Here is a 19,129-nt window from a genome sequence, read left to right as displayed (position 1 = left end):
TTAATATGCTTTCTAGGTTTGTCATAGCTTTTCTTCCAAGGAGCAAGCACCTTTTAATTTCATGGCTGAGGTCACTACCTGCAGTGATTTTAGAGCCCAAGAAAATAAAGCTCACTGTTTCCGTTGTTTCTCCATCTATTTGCAATGAAGTGATGGGACCGGATGCCATTATCTTTGTTTTCTGAACGTTGAGTTTTAAGCCAACTTTTTCAGTCTCCTCTTTCACTTTCATCAAGAGGCTCTTTAGTTCTTCGCTTTCTGCCATAAGGGTGGTGTCATACGCATATCTGAGGTTATTGATATTTCTCCTGGCAATCCTGATTCCAGCTTGTGCTTCATCCAGCCCGGAATTTCGCATGAGGTACTCTGTATATAAGTTAAATAAGCAGGGTGACAATATACATACAGCTTTGACTATTTCTCTCCTGATTTGCAGTCAGTCCATTGTTCCATGTCCAGTTCTGTTACTTCTTGACCTGCATACAGATTTCTCAGGAGCCAGGTCAGGTGGTCTGGGATTCCCATCTCTTTAAGAACTTCCCACAGTTTGTTGGGTGGCTCCTGCTTCCTTCCGCCACAGGTCGTGAGGCGAGACCTCCAGTAAAGGGCGCGCGGCGAGCAGCGGCTGACGCCCGCGATCTGCCGCTCTAGCCTGACGTGAGTCATAGAGTCGCGACTTCCGTCGGGCCGGGAAGGAGCCGGAAGTTCGGCGGGCTCGGGGCGTCGAGATGGAGGAAGCGGAGTACGAGTCGGTTCTCTGTGTGAAGCCAGATGTCCACGTCTACCGCATCCCGCCGCGGGCCACCAACCGTGGTTACAGGTGACCACCTGCCGCCAGGCTAGGCTAGTCACGACCTAACCCCTCCCCGGCCATCCCCACACGCCCACTGTGGGAGAGGACGGCCCGGCCAGTTGACGGGCGAGGGGCGGGCACAGGTAATGCTGCCGGTTCTCTCAGGTCGAGGCCGGAGCAGCGAGGGTACCCAGACTTTCTCTTGTCTCAGTCCGACGAATGGGGTCCCGGCGGCGGGGACGGTTGAAAGCGATATATAGCATTTAGACCCTAAACATGGTCGGGAGTGGTGGTGTCACAGACCTTTTTTTCAGCGCTAGCTGACGGCCTTGAAGGGATCCTTGGAAAGACTTGAGGGGAGGAGCCCTGTCACTGGCAGAAATCCCCCAGGGAAGGAAGGGAGCCCAGAACCGGTCCAAAGGACCCGTCCTGGGAAGTTTTAAGCTGATGTTGAAAGCCCAGGGGCCCTTCCTTGCCCAGTTTTCTTGGCACGAACCTCGGCCTTGATCACAGCCTCTGGCTGTTGAGAGGCATCCATCCGCACTTGTCTGGTGAAATGTTCACCTGAGACGAACAAATAGGCATGTTTGTAAAAGTAGATTATGTGGAAGTGAACACAGGAAACTGCCCTGCCAGAGGAAAGGGGGGGTTGGGAGGACACTTCCTTTCACCGAATGTCTTTGTACAGTTTGCATTTTGTCTTCGTTGTCAACGACGAAAAATATTAAAAGAAAATAAGATAATGTCTCATATGGATAACCTAGCCTATGGCTATTTTGTGCCACACGGGGTTGGGGGTGGGGGTGAGCGGTCTTGAAGGCAATGTTTGTCCAGGTTATTTGGAGATACAGGGTTGTCCTGCACCACAGGAATGGTGGAGTGTCAAGGTCTCTGGCCTCTTGTTACTTTTCAATTGTGTTAACATGGCCTCGTAGCTGATTTTCTAGTGAACAAATACTTTATTGAGTATTTTTTTTTTTTTTATTGAACACCTAGTACATCCATGACATAGTTTAAAAATAATATGAAAGCAACAATAGTGAGACAAAAACTCATTTGCTTTCTGTGGTCAAATGGGATGGGCCACCAAACCAGGGATGGTCATCTGCCTCCCTCCTTCAGGAGGATGAGTCTGGTCCCCCAGAGATCGAGGTTACCAAGTGTTAAGGATGGCTAGGTTGGCAAAAAGGGAACTGCCAGCCTCTGCACTTCAGCCTCAGAGCTCTGCTTAACTTTAGTTAAAGGCCTCTTGTCTCAATAAGAGGAACTGAAGCTGTGTCAGCTGACTTGTGAATTGAAAGTCTGCATTAATGTGGCCTTCAAAACAACCTGCGTCCATAGTTATGACGTCTCTCCAAGACCTGGCATATGCTTAGGGACTTCTAAGAAAAGCCTCTTGGAAACACCCAAGGTTTTTGCTTTTGGGGGGTTTACTGAGATGGAACTAAAATGTAAAGTTAATGCTTTAAAAGAGCCAAAAGAGGCTGTTGAGATAGGTCTGTGGTTTCCTGGGTTTATTTCTCCTCAGGCTGCCTTTGAGAATAGATTTCCTGAATACTCATTCACTTTTCCCACATGTCCTGTTGGCTGTCCTTTGCTTGTCTGCTAACGCTTGCTCCCCTTCTTCTTTTCCTCCAAGATGGTCTCAGTGGTCCCAAATGATTGCTGTGACGGCCACAGCCTAGCAGTGTCTTCAGCAAACCATGTAGTTTGTAGTAGTTGCTTTCTCTACAGAAAAAAACCTAGAATTCTACTTCAGAGATGGTCTCTATAATCTGGAACTGGGGTTGGCCAGCTATGACCCATGTGTTTTTGTTTGGCTCATAAGCTAAGAATGGTTTCTACATTTTTAAATGGTTGGGGAACATTTTAAAGAAGAATTTTTCAGAATGTGAAAATTATATGAAAATCAGGTTGTCCATAAAGTTTCACTGAAATACAGCCCTGTTCAGTAGAAAATATGTAGTTAGAACACCTGAAGCACCAACATGTGACGCAGTATGACTGCTCTCCCTCTGCGGCTGCAGAGTGAGGAGTCCGGATGGAGATTGTGTGGTCCTTTTCCCAAGACGTCTGCCAACCCCGGTCTAGAGCACACAGCCCACGTGCCCTTCCCATCCCTATCCCCACCCCCAACATGGAGAAGGGGAGCAGGAGCCTCTCGCAGCAGCACAACGGTTTTTGTCCCTTTAGGGCTGCGGAGTGGCAGCTGGACCAGCCATCATGGAGTGGCCGGCTGCGGATCACTGCAAAAGGCCAAGTGGCCTACATCAAGCTGGAGGACAGGACCTCAGGTAAAGGCCAGGGAGGCCTGCGTGGGGCTGAGGTACCACACCTCCCACTTTGTAAAGGGAGGGGCGGATGAGGCCTGGCCAAGCCACTCAGGGAATCGGGGGATCTGTCCTGGAGATCAGAGCCCGGGTATACTTGTACACTGACTCCATTCCCCAACCTTTAGTTTAAAAGAGTATTTTCTGTCAAGCACCTGTTCTTTTGGGCATCCTTAAGGCAATAGCACCCTACTCTAGTACTCTTGCTTGGAAAATCCCATGGACGGAGGAGCCTGTTAGGCTGCAGTCCATGGGGTCACTAAGAGTCGGACACAACTGAGCGACTTCCCTTTCACTTTTCACTTTCATGCATTGGAGAAGGAAATGGCAACCCATTCCAGTGTTCTTGCCTGGAGAATCCCAGGGACGGGGAGCCTGGTGGGCTGCCGTCTATGGGGTCACACAGAGTCAGACACGACTGAAGTGTCTAAGCATAGCATAGCAAGGAAGTACTAATTTGGGAGCCCAGAGAGAAAGGGCCTACAGGTTGGTCCCAAGTAGGAAGCCCTGGAGCTTGCCTGGAAAATAAGCCACACGTTGACTTCTGCTGTTAGCTTGGTTTCTTAATCAGGAATTCTGCTTATCAACTAAATGGTAACTTCCCAGACTGACCACACCCACTAACTGAAAGAACTGGAAATTGTCCTTCTCAGCTCTTTCTGTGGCGAGAGGACAAGCCAAGCTGGGCTGTGTTGGACTCAGCTGACAGTTGTCCCCCTTGGCAAAATCTCTGGCAATCCTGCGCCACCAGTGCCTCTGGGTGGGCTGTGGAGGGCAACATGGCCTGGAGCAGTCCCAGCCTACCCCCTGGAGTTGGAGTCAGATGCAGGGCTTCTCAGTCAGATGCCCCAGCATTCTGTAATGTCTTCTTTTTCTACCATAGAGGTTTTCCTTTGTGGGGCAAATAAAATGCAAAAATTCGTGAGCAAAACTGGCTGCCTCTTCTCAGATCTGCATCACTGTGTCTGAGCTATGGGGCCTTAGACAAGCCACATGACCTTTGATACCTTGGACTCCTTTTTGGTGAAATGGGGAGCACATTATTTCCTGCTTCCCGGGATTGTTGGAATACGAAATGAGCACATAGATATCCGAATGCTTTGTGAACTGCAAGGTGACCCAAAGCGCCAGTTTGTTTCAAGCATGACTGAGCATTGATGGCAGAGGAGTTTGAAGGGATGGCTGCCTGGTCTGCCCAGAGAACTCTGGCTGCGAGATTTGCTGGACGTCCCAGGTGGCATCACAAGGGAATGGCAGCACCTGTTCTCTGGGGACCCTGGGAACTACCTTTAAGGTACACACCTAGTGGGCCAGCCACTGCTCAGAGCTGAGCCTCACCTGCAGGAGCCACCCCAGGACACCCTTAGCTTGGGGTTCTGCCCACTGGGTCGTGTTTGTCCCTCACTTTCCAATCACTCTAGGCCAGGGTGTCTCAGCTTCGGCAGTAGTGACATTTGGGGCCAGCTGAGTTATGTGGTCTGAGTCATATTTAAGATAACTTAGCAACATCTCTGACTTCTCCCTACTAGATGCCAGTAGCACCCCCAAGTTGTGACAGTCACAAGTGTCACCAGACATTGCCAGATGTCCCTTGGCAGAAGGGAGGTCCAAATCACCTGTGATGGAGAACCACTGCTCTAGGCTGAAAGCATCCGGGTGAATCCCAGATCCCCAGGTACCAAACTAGAGAGGGCAGAGGAGTTAACAAGAAGCTACAAACTTGGTCCACCGATTTGGATTCAGTTCAGCCTTGATCGCACAGTCACCTCTGAACCATAGGATTTAGTAGAAACTGGTCAATACTTGACTCATCAACAGAGATTAGCACACTCGAAAACAATACCAGTTGTAAATGCTCGCAGAAGATGTGTGTTGTACTACACCCTGGAGAGCCGTAGTTGATAAGGGGATGCATTTTACAAGAGCTGTTTTTGTTGTTTTTTTAGTTCTACCTGTTTATTGCTACCAATTCATTTCTCTCTAACCCCCTCCGTCATGCCAGCGCATGGACTGTAGCCCGCTAGGCTCTTCTGTCCATGGAATTTTCCAGGCAAGAATACTGGAGTGGGTTGCCATTTCCTCCTCCAAGGAAGAGCTGTTTTTAAAATCAGTCACTCCTTTGGCCTGTGATTAGATTAAATCAGCCTGCTTCAGGTCCTTCTGAGAGTGCAGAAACCCGCCCGCTTCACTGGGTTCACCTGTCCCTTGAGTCCTGCCTTTGGTACTGGAATGATGCAGAACGTGTGATGTCCCTGAACCAGGGCCCTCAGGGTACAGGCAGTGGATGTGAATGGGCGAGACACGGAACGGTGACCAGCTCCAGCCCGTCATTCTCACGTGGAAGTGGAAGCCCAACGTTGCTAGAGCTTTTGATTTTAAGAGAAGCCAGAAATCTGGATTATTTTACATGTAATTTGATTTTGAAGTGTTGGCAGTTAAGTTGAAAGTGCTAAACTAGGAACTGAGTCTGGCCTGTAGGCCACCTCTGACTTAGACCTCTCATCGGTTGTATTCCTGTTGTGTTCCTTTAGCCAGAATGCATTTGACTTGAATTCCAGAGTCAGGTTTGCCGCTCTGCCTCGAAGGGCAAGGGCCCTAGTCATGGGATAGAAATAGGCTGTGAGGGCCTCAAGGCTCATCCTCACTTCCGCTTTCAGGGGAGCTCTTTGCTCAGGCCCCAGTGGATCAGTTTCCCGGCACAGCTGTGGAGAGCGTGACGGATTCCAGCAGGTACTTCGTTATCCGCATCGAAGATGGAAACGGTAAGCTCGGGACTCGGGGCTTCCTCTTCCGAGAAGGGTTTCCTCTGCCTTTGGAAAGTAGGATTGATTGTGTGTTGTCCCTCAGGGCGACGGGCGTTTATTGGAATTGGCTTCGGGGACCGAGGTGACGCCTTTGACTTCAATGTTGCCTTGCAGGACCATTTCAAGTGAGTGGTTCCAGGAGACACACTCATGCTTCCTCCCTCTTTCGTGGGACAGAATGATCTCCCAGGTTAGGATACCCAGGTGGTTGTGTGTGATCTGTCTGCTGGCAGTCTCAGGGGAACTCACTTCTCCTTTAAGATAGGTCCCCTCTGCACTCTTCGAGTCCTCATCTCTGCCTTGAGGTCTCCTTTTCCTGAGGCCCATCTGTGACCCCCAGTCAGCTGCCCCAGCCTTGGAGGTGTCATGTCTCTGCCCCCGTCAGTCCCTTGAGTGGCCGGGGTCCTTTCCCGGCTCCCTTGGCCTTTGCAGACCCGTTCCTCTATGCTGTGATAAGCAGTGCTGGGATTTCCAGGCCACTCAGCACATGCCCTGCTGGTCCTTTCTGAAGCTAGAACGGCAGGAAAACCTCTCCCCTGCCATCTGAGGCCTCCATCTCTGGCTGTGGGGAGTGTGCAGCTGCTCACGTGAGTGCTTCTAGCTCCGCTCTGCTCTACGTAGCTGCTGGAGCACTGCTCTTTGGAGAGTGGGGGACCTTTTTGGTGCTTTCCACTTGCTGGGCATCTGTCCTGTCTCACCATCTACTTTTTAAGCCCCTGGACGGTGTTTTGGTCTTCACGCCACATGCTGAGGAGGAGAGGCCCAGGTTCTTAGATTTCCTGAAGACCAGTGTTAGGACCCTCTACCTAAATGGCCTTGTGGCGTTTCATAGTCTTTGAGGCGTAGGCAGTCGGCATCCCGTGTTGCTAGTGAGGAAACTGGCAAACGCGCAGCTGCCTACATGTCAAAGCCAGGACCTGAACGCAGGCCTAGTTCTCAAGCTGCTCTCAGGTCCTCCTGCAAGGCTGCAGTCACAGCCTTGTCCTGGACTGATGGCAGGTGGGACTGAAGCGAGGGCGTGAACACAGGGCAGCCCGCCCCTTCCTCACCTCTTCCTTCCTCTTTTCTCCCCAGGTGGGTGAAACAGCAGTGTGAATTTGCAAAACAAGCCCAGAACCCAGATCAAGGTCCCAAATTGGACCTAAGCTTCAAGGAGGGCCAGACCATCAAGCTCAACATCGCGGTGAGTGCTGCCCCTGCTTGGCGGCCTTGGCCACCACACCAAGCCCAGCCCAGAGCCGCCGCTCTTCTCAAAGTTCAGCACGTGTTTATTGAGCAGCAGCCCAACGCCAGGTATTGCGCTGGGGGCGAGCAAGAGGGCTCTGCTATCACAGAGCTCAGAGTGGAGCTGAGATGAGGGAATCGAGATGTGATGACGTGGCGGGAAGGTTCTGTGACCTCAGGATGTCTTCAGTGCTGTGAACTCCTGGAGTGGGGGGTCTTGCAGCCTAGAGTTAGGGGGAACCAGAGATGCCTTCCTGGAAGAAGTGACCTACGAGCAAGGGAAGAGAGGTCAGAGGGCGGTTCAGAGGGCATGGCGTGTGCAAAGCCTCTTGAGGAACATCAGTCGCTTGTTGACGTAGCTGATGTTTCTGTGTTGGCCCTTGGCAGGGGGGCCCATGTACTCACCTCGGGTTGTGTTTTGGGGACGTCCCTGGTGGCCCTTTGGTTAAGACCCCACGTTCCCGATGCGGGGGACACGGGTCCAGTCCAGTCCCCGGTTAGGGAACTGGATCCCACATGCTGCAACTAAGAGATTCCTCGCGCCACAGCTAAGACCTGGCACAGCCAAATTAAGAAAAAAAAAAAAGATGGGCAGCGCTCTGCTGGCGGGGAAGTGTCGGGTGGGCACTGGGGGTCGCGGGCAGCTCTGCTGGCGGTGGTGTCCTGGCTCCCTTGTCGTGGTCCTGACGGGCCCTGCATCTCAGGAGCAGTTGAGCTGGGCTGGAGTGCAGGACGTGGCCTCTGCCTGGGTATGGGGGTGGAGCTGAATGATTGGGGGAACTGAGGACCTGGTGGATTTGTTTCTGAAGACAGTTTGTAACCTGAAAATAACAGTCTTCCGCTTCACTTACTATCTCTTTTCTCCTCTCTTCTGCTTCCTGCTGGTGATGATTTGGGACCCTTGAAGTTGGTCAACTGTCTCTTAAGAGAAAATCCAGGTCATGTCCCGTGGACTGGTTGGGATGTGAGTCTCTGTCTTATTGGGAAGAAACTAACATTTAAAGAGCATCAGCCGTGTGCCAGGTAGTGTTTTTAGGGCACTTCTCACGTGGATTAAACATTCTCCCCGTTTACAGGAGAGGAAGTGGAGGCGTAGAGAGCTGGAGGGTCTTGCGCAGGGTCGTCGAGCTAGAATAATCAGCACAGCTGTACGCGTACCCAGGGCCTGGAAGGCTTAGGCTACCCACCCCAGTATTCTCTGGCGTCCCTGGTGGCTCAGCTGGTAAAGAATCCACCTGCAATATGGGAGACGTGGATTCGATCCCTGGGCTGGGAAGATTCCCTGGAGAGGGAAAAGGCTACCCACTCCAGTATTCTGGCCTGGAGAATTCCATGGACAGTATAGTCCATGGGGTCAAAAAGAGTCAGACACGGCTGAGTGACTTTCACTTCAGTTCACTTGACTCTGGTCTGTGATCTCAGCATTGGATTAAGCTGCTGCTCTCCTGGCAAGGTGGGAACCATGCCATCTTCATCTTTGACATGCTCTGGCTTTTGGTTCACCTCGGTGTTGACGTTTCTGTTTTTTTTTATTAAATGTTTCGTTGAGGTATAATATACATACAGAAAAGCACACACATTGTAAATGCAGAACTCAGTGACTTTTTTAAAAACAAATATGCGGCTTCTCTGGTGGCCTGGTGGTTCAGAGTCTGCCTCCAGGGCAGCGGGTACGGGTCTATCACTGGTCCGGGAAGATCCCAGGTTCTGTGGAGCAGCTGAGCCTGTGCACCCAGCTGCTGAGCCTGTGCTCCGCAAGAGGAGACGCCAGTGCACTGAGAGAAAGCCCACGCACGGCCGTGAGGACCCAGTGCAGCCGAAGATGAGGAAATAAATGTTGAAAACACAAGTTTGCTCACACAAGCTAGCCCCCAGATGAAGACGTGGATGGCTCTCAGCACTCTGGAAGCCCCTCCCCTGCTCTCTTCCGCAGGACAGAGTGAGCACTATCCTGATGTTGTTTTTAACGTTTTATTGATTGACTCACACACCTCATACTCCTTTATGTATGGCTCCTTTCGTTTACTCAGCCTGGCATGTGTGAGAGCATCCATATTGTTGAGTGTAGTCGGTTTATCCTCGTGGTGGTGGCAGGCTGCATTATGAGAAGGAATGCAGTTACCTGATGGTGGGCATCGGGGCTGTCTCCAGTTTGGGGCTGTTACAGGAGCGCTGCTGTCAGTGTGCAGATGGTGTCTTTGGTGCCCACGTGTATGTATTTCTGTTGGGTCCATGTAGGAGTGGAATGGCAGAGGCATCAGGTCATATGTTCAGCTTTAAAGATTCTTACAAACAGCTTTTCAAGGTGAAAATGCTGCGTGGATGGCTGCTGCGCGTCCTGGTGACGCAGACGTTTGGGGCCCCGGGGTCACCTTGTGCAGTTTTCTGATGGCAGTGGGGTCCAGCAGAGCTGACCGATGCTCATTCCTCCCCTCTTTTTAGAGCATGAAGAAGAAGGACGGCGCAGCCGGGACGCCCCGCGCACGGCCCACCAGCACGGGAGGACTGAGCCTGCTCCCCCCACCCCCGGGGGCAAAGACCACTGCCCTGGCCCCTCTCTCCGGGGAGCATTTGTCTGTGGGGGGCTCTGTCGTCCAGCCAGCAGTTTCTCCCAGCTCAGGTCAGTGTGCGAGGGTGATGGCCCTGCAGCTTGGGCTCCTCTTCCCCCTGGCAGCGGGCCCCGCAGCTTTCCCTCCTTCGCCCACGTTGGTCACACTTAGTGCCCGTTGTGAGGAACTGGAGGGTGGGTGCCACAAAGCTGGTCCTGCCCACACTGGGTAAGGGCTTCCTCTCTTCCCACCACTTCTCCTTCAGGGTGTCTGTCCCGCCCTGATGGGCAGGGACTACAACTCACTTGTTGCCGTGAAATCTTCAGCGCATGGGTTCCTGGTTCTCAGAGGCTGCTCATTAAATGAGTGAGTGATGGTGACATGGTCTCTGGTCACAGGATGCTCAGTCTGTTCGTAACAGAAGAGAAGAGTCCTGAGCACAGAGACCAAATGCACAGGGACCAAACTCACTACCAGCCACATGATCTGGGGAGCTGTCGTCATGGAAGAGGTGGCATTGAATCAGGCCTTGAAGGACAAAGATCTGGGCAGGGGTGCTGGCGTTGCAGACAGAAGAGCATGAACAGGACTTAGACTTTTAAGCATTGGTGTGTTAGGGAGATGGAGGCTGCACGAGTGTTCCACGGTGGGTGGTGGGAAGTATACCTGGAGATTGAGTTTGTAGCAGGCTCCTCAGCGAGGCTGTTGGGCACTGGACGCCGTGAGGCAGCTCCCCCAGCGGCTGCGCTGGCGCTCGCTCCAGGCTGTGAGCAGCGCCCCTGGAGACCCGGGGTTCTGGACGTGAGTGCCTCGTGCCAGCCGCGGAGGTGCTGGGAGGCCAGCCCGGCCCCTCAGTGTCCCCACCCTGCCTGCCAGGCCAGTGTGATGCTCTTCGCCTTCCTTGGGCTGGCTGACTGTCGCCAGACCCCTTTCTCTGACCAGCATATTGGGCTGGGGGAGGATCCCGACAAGAAGCCTGCTTTCTTTCCCTTTTAAGAGTCGGGCCTACCTGGAGGTCAGGCTTCAAACCTCAGCCCTGTGGGGAATCCCTCACCCCAAGAGAATGGCAGGAGCAGCAGTTGGGGAGTGTGCCTGCCCAGCCCCTGGAGTCACTCTCAGTGAGGTCACAGGACCCCTGGGCTTGGCATTCTGGGGACAGGGGCGGGAACCTGCACACTTCACACCGTTGGGGGCTCACTGAGGCCTGAGGGCCACAGTCTCGGGCGTTCTGTCTGTGGCCGATGCATGTCCAGTGCCAACGTGGAGTCCCTGTGTCACGCCAGATAGCGTTTGAGGGCACTGCAGGTGCAGCGCCAGGCCTCCGCTCCCAAGGCCTCGTGACGTCACGCGCCGGACAGGCAGCCGCGGGTCGTGACTAGCCAGCATTCAAGAGCACTTGCTATATGCTCCCAGGCCAGACTGAGTGAGTTCACAGTCTAGCTAACCGTTGTGTGATATTCAGAAGATTGCCTGCTACTTCGTGCCTCAGTTTTTTTATCTGTAGGAAAGGAGTAGTAATGATGCCTACAGCACAGGTTTGTTGTGAGGATCCAATGCGCCAACCCACACAGTGCGCACAGAATGGCACCTGGACAGTGTAAGCGCTCCCTGAACGTTCGCTCTCGTGTGCGTGGCACTGCATCGTTACACCATCATCACAGTTGACTGGGCCTGTTGGATGCCCTCCACTTGTATTAACATATTTGATCCTCAGACCGGTCAGTCTTACGAAAAGTATTCATCACTGCTGTCTCCATTTTAGAGATACGGAGATTGAGGCTGAGGTAACCTGCATAAAGTCAAACAGGCTGGCCTGTCTTCCCCCAGGGGCTGTGGTGAGGTTCAAAGGAGATAATGTCTATTAAATACTTACGTGCTTATTCGCTCAGTCGTGTCCGACTCTGCGACCCCATGGACTGTAGCCTGCCAGGCTCCTCTGTCCATGGGATTCTCCAGGCAAGAATACTAGAGTGGGTTGCCATGCCCTCCTTCAGGGGATCTTCCCCAGCCAGGGTAGAACCCAGGTCTCCCACATTGCAGGCGGATTTTACCTGCAGATTCTTGACCTCAGATTCTTTACCATCTGAGCCACCGGGGCAGCCCACGTTTTACAGTTCACTGAGTGTCCAACTGGGCGAACTACTGAACTGTGGAGGGCCCTGCTTGTACGTGGTTTTCCGGCCCATTAGACATTAGACGTAGCTGGTGGGAAGGCAGGTGGCTGGCACAGGGCCTTAGGAAGGGGTGCTGGCACCACTGGGGGAGGGGCCGGAAAAGCAGGCCTGCAGCCACGTCGTGCCCTCCACCTGGTGACAACGCCCACACAGATGCCCACTTGGGACTTCTGGAAGACTCCCCAGCCCCATAAGTTTGGCTCCTAGGACTTGGCACATGTCTGGGACATAACTTTCTCAGCTAGTTGAGCCAGACACTGGCCCGAGGACTTTATATAAAGACAGTGTTGCAGTTTTGGTGAGCATTCTTCGTCCAAGAGGTCAGGAGGTAGTACATTTTACAGATTTCCAGCATAAATGGTTGGGGCGAGGTGTGCTCCAGGTAGAGTGATGGCGTGGGACCCGCCCTCGCTGGTCCCCTCCCCTCCGCCTGGCGTGTGGCCTCTGCGCGTCTCCAGGGGCCCCTCGGGCTCATCAGAAGCAGCAGAAATGTGAATGGCTGGAGGTGTTTGTTGCCAAAAGGCACGTCTCTGCACGTCTTTCTCAGTACCTTGGAATCACAGTCTGATTTCCTGGTTACTGAGGCAACCAGAAGGGGAGGTCTCTGACGCCTCTATCTCTTTCTCTCCTCTTCTTCCCATTGGACTTGGGGACGTCTGTAGGAGGTGCCACTGTGTCCTGGCCACAGCCCAAGCCTGCTACCACTGCCACTGCCGACATCTGGGGAGACTTCACCAAATCCACAGGGTGAGGAGGGTCAGGTTCTCTGTGCTGGGACTGGGGCCAGGGCTGTTACTTTACAAACCTGGGATCGCCCCAGCGCCTTCCTTCTGACGTCGGGAGCAAGAGCACTGATGTAGACACTTTCAGGCCACTGAGGGGACGGAGCCCCAGAGTGCCCACTCTGGGTGGCACGTTTCTCTCTGGGAAGGCTTTTTGCTGCCTTCCGCTGCTGAATGGCCTGGAGCCGCCCTCTGCAGCTCCTTCTGGTCTTTAAACCACCTCACCAGGTACTCTGGCTTGTCATAGTACCTCTAATCTCCTCCCAACTAGCTACCCCAGGACACTGGGCCAAGCGTTCACCAGGGTTCTGGCGTTGGCCCATCCTCATGGGACCTCTGCCTTTTCTGCTTCCTTAAAATTTCAAGCCTTTCCTAGGGATCAGGGTGAAAAGATGCTAAATGCACAGCATCGTTATGTGGACAGGCTGTAGGCTGGGAGTCAGCACACACTTGCTCTCAAGGACCAGGAAGCCAAAGTTTAAACTGTGCAGGCTAGTTGGTCTCTATCCCAGCTCCTCATCAGCACTCCTGTAGCCCAGAACAGCCACAGTATGTGAGTGAGGGAGTGTGCCTGTGTACCAGTGAAACTTTATTTACATAGACAGGCAGAAAACTAGATTTGGTCTAGTCCTGGGTTGTAGTTTGCTGACCCTGGCTCTAGAACATTCAGAAACTGGCTTCTTAGAGTTCTTTCTGCCTAGAGAGAAGTTACATCTTTTGTGCTCTGTATTTCCAAACATTTGAAATCTGCCCCTCTCCCTATCTTTCCAGGTCGACTTCCAGCCAGACTCAGCCAGGCGCAGGCTGGGTTCAGTTCTGACCTGGACGTGACTCTCCTCCTCATAGGACTTCTGGAGAGGAGCCGCCTCGTTGGGGCTGAAGGAAGGAGCATGCGGTGCTCCCTGGCCAGCCTCTGTTGGGAACATGAGTCTCTCCTCTCCTCCTCCTTGCCTGGCTCTCTCAACAGACTGGGTGTGTTGGGCGGTACATTGGCCCCGAGTCACACTGTTGCCTGGGATTCAAATTTGCAACCAGAACATGGAAGAAGAGTTTCTGGATCCCTACCCCCGTCTGTCCTCTTGACATGAAAGAGACTCTGAGACTCTTCCATCGTGATGACTCTTATTAAACACAAGCCCCGAAAGCAAAAGAAGGGCTGGAGTGTACTACCTGGGTTCAGACCAGCCCGTCTGGGGGAGGCCATAGGTGTCACATGATCGCTGTCTGGAGGGGGCCTTTGTGCACGCGTTGGCTGAGCCACTCCAGTCAGGAGGAGGGAGTCCTTCCTGATTTCCAGCAGGTCTTTAGGCTGCAGCCTGAACAGATGATCAGGAGGGAAACCAAGAGTATTAACCAGCTTTTTAAAATTCTCTTAATGTTTGCTTTGCTAATGTGCTGATCTGCACTAACTCATGGTCTTTGTAAAAGCATGCTCTGGCAGCCTGCCCCCGTAGGAGCCTCTGAAAGCATTCCTCACCGTCAGCCGCAGGAGTTTCTCTGAGCTTCAGGAGCAGTGTTCATCTCAACCTCGTGGCCTGGTTTCCGTGTGTGCAAGGCCCGGCGGGCAGGGCAGGGCCGAGGCAGGCGCTGGCGGCAGGTAGGCCTGCGTCCGGGCCAGAGAGTGGCCGCTGCTCTCATGGAGGTGAGGGGTTTGGCCCTGTTGTCGCGGGCCGCCGTCTGGGCTCCCAGGCTCACTGCGTGGTTCCTGGCGGACTTGGGCTCTCTCCCGGCTGTTTCCTGAAGTGCCTTGTCTGCAGACAGCTCCTTCCTTTCTCCTCTCCTTCGGGGACTGTACGTGACACACAGAAGGAGTTCTGAAGCAACTGGAAGTCTAGGCTTGCCTGTGTTCCTGGTTTATAGGAAATACTTTTATCTGAGCACACCTCTAAAATCGCTTCCATTGACATCCAATACCTCTTTAACTGAAAGCGTTCCTTTTTGAAAGGTCTAGATGATGAACTGAAAAAAAGTCTTGGCCTTTTGGTGGGACCAGATTTCTAAGATAAAAAATAAATATTTCTACTCTGTCACTGTATGTCAGAGATGGAAATGTTTTTGGCGCCATGGCTGCTAACTCCTCCAGGATGCCTCCGCAGGACACACACTGCCTTTTACCACTGAACCCACGTCCAGACTTAAGACTCGGGCCACAGCGACAGGTTGGCCAGAATGGGGGGATTTGGCCCTGTTGCCCTAAGGCAACCAGTAATTTCTCTGGTTACAGAGAACAGCCTTTCTGCCCTTCTGGAACATTCTGGGCTTCTTGCCCTCTAATGTGCTGGGCGAACCTGCCTCCTGCCAAGACGTCCCTGTGGAAGCAGCTCCCTAAACAGTAAGGGTGTCGAAAAACAAGGTAAAGGCCGTGGCGTTTACCACACCTGTGGCTTCTGTAACAAAGGTGTGCTTTCACTGTAGTTATAGAAACAGCCCCCCTGACCGGTAAGCCGAGTAAGGGGTGACAGGAGCAGGAGATGGATGGTGAACGTGAGTCAGCGAACTCCAGGAGGCAGTGGCGGACAGGGAAGCCAGGCAGGCTGCTGTCCGTGGGGTCACAGAGAGGCGGACAGAGCTGAGCAACGGGACAGCAGCCAAGGACGAAGGGCGTTGGAGTTGAAGATCCTCTTGCCCTTTAAGTAAGGAAAAGGAAATTACATCAAGGGATTCTCAGGAGTAGTGAACTTCTTTGTCTGTCTGCTGTCATTCTCCGTCTTCTCTAAATGCCTTAGACGCTAGGAAAGAGGAAGCTTAGCGTTAGAGGAGGCCCTTGACAGGAGCCCTGTGCCGCTGAAGGGGAGCCCTTGGTTCTTGGAGACAGACCTGGGCTTTGATCTAGACTGTCTTCCTGGTAAAAACGTGTGCCCGCAGTCTCCTTAAGCCAAATGTCACTTGGACGAGGCATCTGAAGCACTAGCAGGTGCCCATCCTGTAGTCTGACCTTAATCACCTTGATGTAGAATCAGGTAATGCATCCAGAACTGTTATTCACAACGGTGCTGCTGAAGAAACTGCAGTCAAAAAAATCTAACCTGGAAAGCACCTTGAGGGATCTGTAGGGCAGGGGACAGTCTGGTGCGTCACAAGCTAGAATCCCAGCTATGGGACTGGGGTCCCCAGGTCAGCCCCCAGTACCGAACCATGCATCTCCTCACATCCTTGACTGGAGCTTCCGAACTGGGGTGGGGATAGGAGGTAGGTATTGGGTTTGAGGGCTTTGAGACTACAGGATGTGTTCATGATTACATAACATTGCAACATGTCTCACCGGCTTTAAAAAGCCAACTGCCACGTTGTGTGAGTTGCCCTGGTCCCGGGGCCATAGTGTCGAGGTGGGAAGATCAGCCTCGCTGACAGCCAACAAGAAGCTGAAGCACTCAGGTCAGCGGTCTGCAAGGACCCGGACGCTGCCAGAGCCACCTGAGCTGGGGAGCAGACCCTTCCCCGGTTGATCCTCAGATAAGCCCCGTCTGCCAGCACTTGGCAGCCTTGCAGAGGACCCAGCCAAGCTGTGCCCAGACCCCAGAACCCTGAAACTGAGTTAGTAAACGTGTCTGAAGCTGCCAAGTTTGCAGTGATACATTAGGCAGCAATAAGTAACTAATACAAAAGGTGAAAGGGCATCGAATGGGAGTCAGAGGGAAAGAAGGGCCTGGACACACTGAATGGCAGTATGGCCTTGGGAGGCCACTTATCCGGCTCCTTGGGGTCTCACTTTCCCTTTCTGTGACAACAGCTGTTGCTTATGTCTGCAAGGCACTGGTTTGTGCCCTTAAGGTAAAATTTGTCTCAGGAACTTCCCCGGCAGTCCAGTGGTTAAGACTCCCTGTCCCCACTGCAGGGGGCACAGGTTGGATCCCTGGTCCGGGAGGGGTCCACATGCTGCGGGGCAACAAGGCCCGGCTCCACAGCAAGAGAAGCCACTGCGGTGAGAGGCCTGCGGATCGGAACAAAGACTGGCTACCACCCTTAGCAACCGGAGAGAGCGGGCACAGAAGCAGAGAGCAGCACAGCCATAAATAAGGTTTAAAAAAGATCTTAAAAAAAGTCAGGCGTTATAAGACCCTGTCAGTTAACCTTACGGTATCCAGCAAGTCCAGTTGACCGGAACACATGTCCTCTAAGCCTCCTGCTTAATGTGGTCTGCCGATGGGGTGCAGAGTCCAACCCAGCCTCGCACCTGGGTTTGGCAAGCACTTGGCCCTAGCAGCGTGTGGGTGCTAAGTCCCAGTCACGTGTTTCCGTGACTGGAGCCACAGACTTGGACCCCGCCACAGTGGAGCCGGCATGACTCCCTTCTGGTGGCCGGGCCCGGGCCGCGGGGCTGGGTGCCACCTGTTTATGGGGCAGCGACCAGTGTCAGCAGCGCTGCGGGTTCAAATGCCCACAGGCCAGGCTGGGCTGAACAGAGCCCCGGGTCAGCACGGCAGCGGGCTCAAAGCCTCCGGGGGAGGGCTGATGCCAGTGTGTGCTTCCCTGCGGTGGGCTCCTGGGAGCCCCGGGCTAAGAAGGTTCAGCAGAGGAGCTGTGTGCTGTCCCTCCCAAAATATCCGGAGGCAGTGCCATGGTGGAGAGGAAAGAACACGGGGTGAGACCCACTGGACTTCGCACTGTGTGCCCTCGGCCAAGCCACTGCACCTTTGCGACGTCTCGGTCTCCTTACCTGTAAAGCTGAAATAACCCTAGAAGCTGTAGCCTACAATTCCCCTTCACAGAAGAGTTCAAAGGGGACGGAGGATGGAACGAGAAAATGGGAGGTTAACCGCCGGCAGTGTGGAAGGCCGCCAGCATGGGCTGACCACGACGTGTGTGCACTGGGACCCCCAAGGAAGACCTGGTACAGGTGGGCCTGGACAGGTCCACTGGGGAGACGGGCAAGAAGGGGGGAGCGCAGACCCTGGAGCTCAGAGCAGGGTCTGAGCGCAGACCTCAACGCTGTGAGCAACATTCTGGAAGTGAGGGCTCTGTGGGGACAGGCAGGACCAGAAGTGGGCTGGGAAGGCCATGAGCCTGTCAGCACCTGGGTTCAGTCGCTCAGTCATGTCCAGCTCTTTGCGACCCCATGGACTGCAGCACGTCAGGCTCCCCTGTCTCCCAGAGCTTGCTCAAATTCCTGTCCATTGAGTCAGTGATGCCATCCAACCATCTCAATCTCTGCCACACCCTTCTCCTTTTGCCTTCAATCCTTCCCAGCATCAGAGTCTTTTCCAGTGAGTCGGCTATTCACACCAGGTGGCCAAAGCACTGGAGCTTCAGCTTCAGCATCAGACCTTCCAATGAATATTTAGGGTTGATTTCCTTTGGGATTGACTGGTTTGTTCTCCTTGCAGTCCAAGGGACTCTCAAGAGTCTTCTCCAACACCACAGTTCAAAAGCATCAACCCATAATAGCCAGGACATGGAAGCAACCTAGATGTCCATCAGCAGATGAATGGATAAGAAAACTGTGGTACATATACACAATGGAGTATTACTCAGCCATTAAAAAGAATACATTTGAATCAGTTCTAATGAGGTGGATGAAACTGGAGCCTATTATACAGAGTGAAGTAAGCCAGAAGGAAAAACATCAATACAATATACTAACGCATATATATGGAATTTAGAAAGATGGTAATAATAACCCGGTGTACGAGACAGCAAAAGAGACACTGATGTATAGAACAGTCTTATGGACTCTGTGGGAGAGGGAGAGGGTGGGAAGATTTGGGAGAATGACATTGAAACATGTAAAATATCATGTAAGAAACGAGCTGCCAGTCCAGGTTCGATGCACGGTACTGGATGCTTGGGGCTAGTGCACTGGGACCACCCAGAGGGATGGTATGGGGAGGGAGGAGGGAGGAGGGTTCAGGATGGGGAATACATGTATACCTGTGGTGGATTCATTTTGATATTTGGCAAAACTAATACAATTATGTAAAGTTTAAAAAAAAAAAAGCATCAACCCTTCAATACCCAGCCTTCTTTATGGTCCAGCTCTCACATCTGTACACGACTACTGGAAAAACCATAGTCTGTAGACTATATGGACCTTTGTCAGCAAAGTATATCTCTGCTTTTTAATATGCTGTCTAGGTTTGTCACGACAAGGCTGTGATCCATGAAGGAGCCGGGCCTGGGTAGGGATTCACCAAATCTGGAGATTATGGACGGGTTGACACAGACCTGAGCCACGCTGGGGAAGCTGGGGGCCCATCTGCTTACTGGCAGAGGTCGGTCAGCCCTCCTTAGGCGGGGCCAGGGACACCACAGGGAATCTGTGCCCTTCTCCTGCAAACCTCACAGCCCTCCTCATCCCAGACCCCAGGGATTGACCCAAATCTTGGACCACAGCTCTCAGGCCTGGCCCAGGTCGCAGCCTTGCCTCCATCATCCCCAGGTATCAGAGCCCTAAGGACACATTGGCAACCCCTAATGTAGTTTCTCAGGTGTAAAACCCAGGCTTTGACAAAGATAAAACTACCATTTGGGGAGCT

The 19,129-nt window shown here is 53.0% G+C and overlaps 1 protein-coding gene across 2 annotated transcripts; it reads left to right on the top strand.

Moving 5' to 3' along the window:
* The first annotated feature begins 682 nt into the window (after positions 1 to 682).
* On the top strand, positions 683 to 14,691 carry NECAP2 (NECAP endocytosis associated 2). Of its 2 annotated transcripts, XM_027522496.1 has the most exons (8): positions 683 to 820; positions 2,987 to 3,087; positions 5,781 to 5,885; positions 5,971 to 6,052; positions 7,002 to 7,110; positions 9,594 to 9,771; positions 12,537 to 12,621; positions 13,428 to 14,691. In XM_027522496.1, exons 1-8 carry the CDS (start codon positions 729 to 731, stop codon positions 13,474 to 13,476), a joined length of 801 nt encoding a protein of 266 aa, XP_027378297.1. In that variant the 5' UTR covers positions 683 to 728; the 3' UTR covers positions 13,477 to 14,691. The 2 variants fall into 2 exon arrangements, with proteins under 2 accessions (XP_027378297.1, XP_027378307.1); XM_027522506.1 differs by lacking the exon at positions 2,987 to 3,087 and having other exon boundaries at positions 686 to 820.
* Positions 14,692 to 19,129: the final 4,438 nt, after the last annotated feature.

Source organism: Bos indicus x Bos taurus, chromosome 2 (genome assembly GCF_003369695.1).
Source record: "Bos indicus x Bos taurus breed Angus x Brahman F1 hybrid chromosome 2, Bos_hybrid_MaternalHap_v2.0, whole genome shotgun sequence".
Taxonomy (NCBI): domain Eukaryota; kingdom Metazoa; phylum Chordata; class Mammalia; order Artiodactyla; family Bovidae; genus Bos; species Bos indicus x Bos taurus.
Note: the sequence above shows the minus strand (reverse complement) of the source record. Positions and strands in the feature narration are given on the sequence as shown.

Excerpts from the sequence above, each read along its gene's own strand:
- NECAP2 (XM_027522496.1), top strand. The coding sequence starts at position 729 with ATGGAGGAAGCGGAGTACGAGTCGGTTCTCTGTGTGAAGCCAGATGTC. Across the intron at positions 3,088-5,780 it reads GCTGGAGGACAGGACCTCAG|GGGAGCTCTTTGCTCAGGCC; the intron begins GTAAAGGCCAGG and ends TTCCGCTTTCAG. Across the intron at positions 6,053-7,001 it reads GCCTTGCAGGACCATTTCAA|GTGGGTGAAACAGCAGTGTG; the intron begins GTGAGTGGTTCC and ends TTTTCTCCCCAG.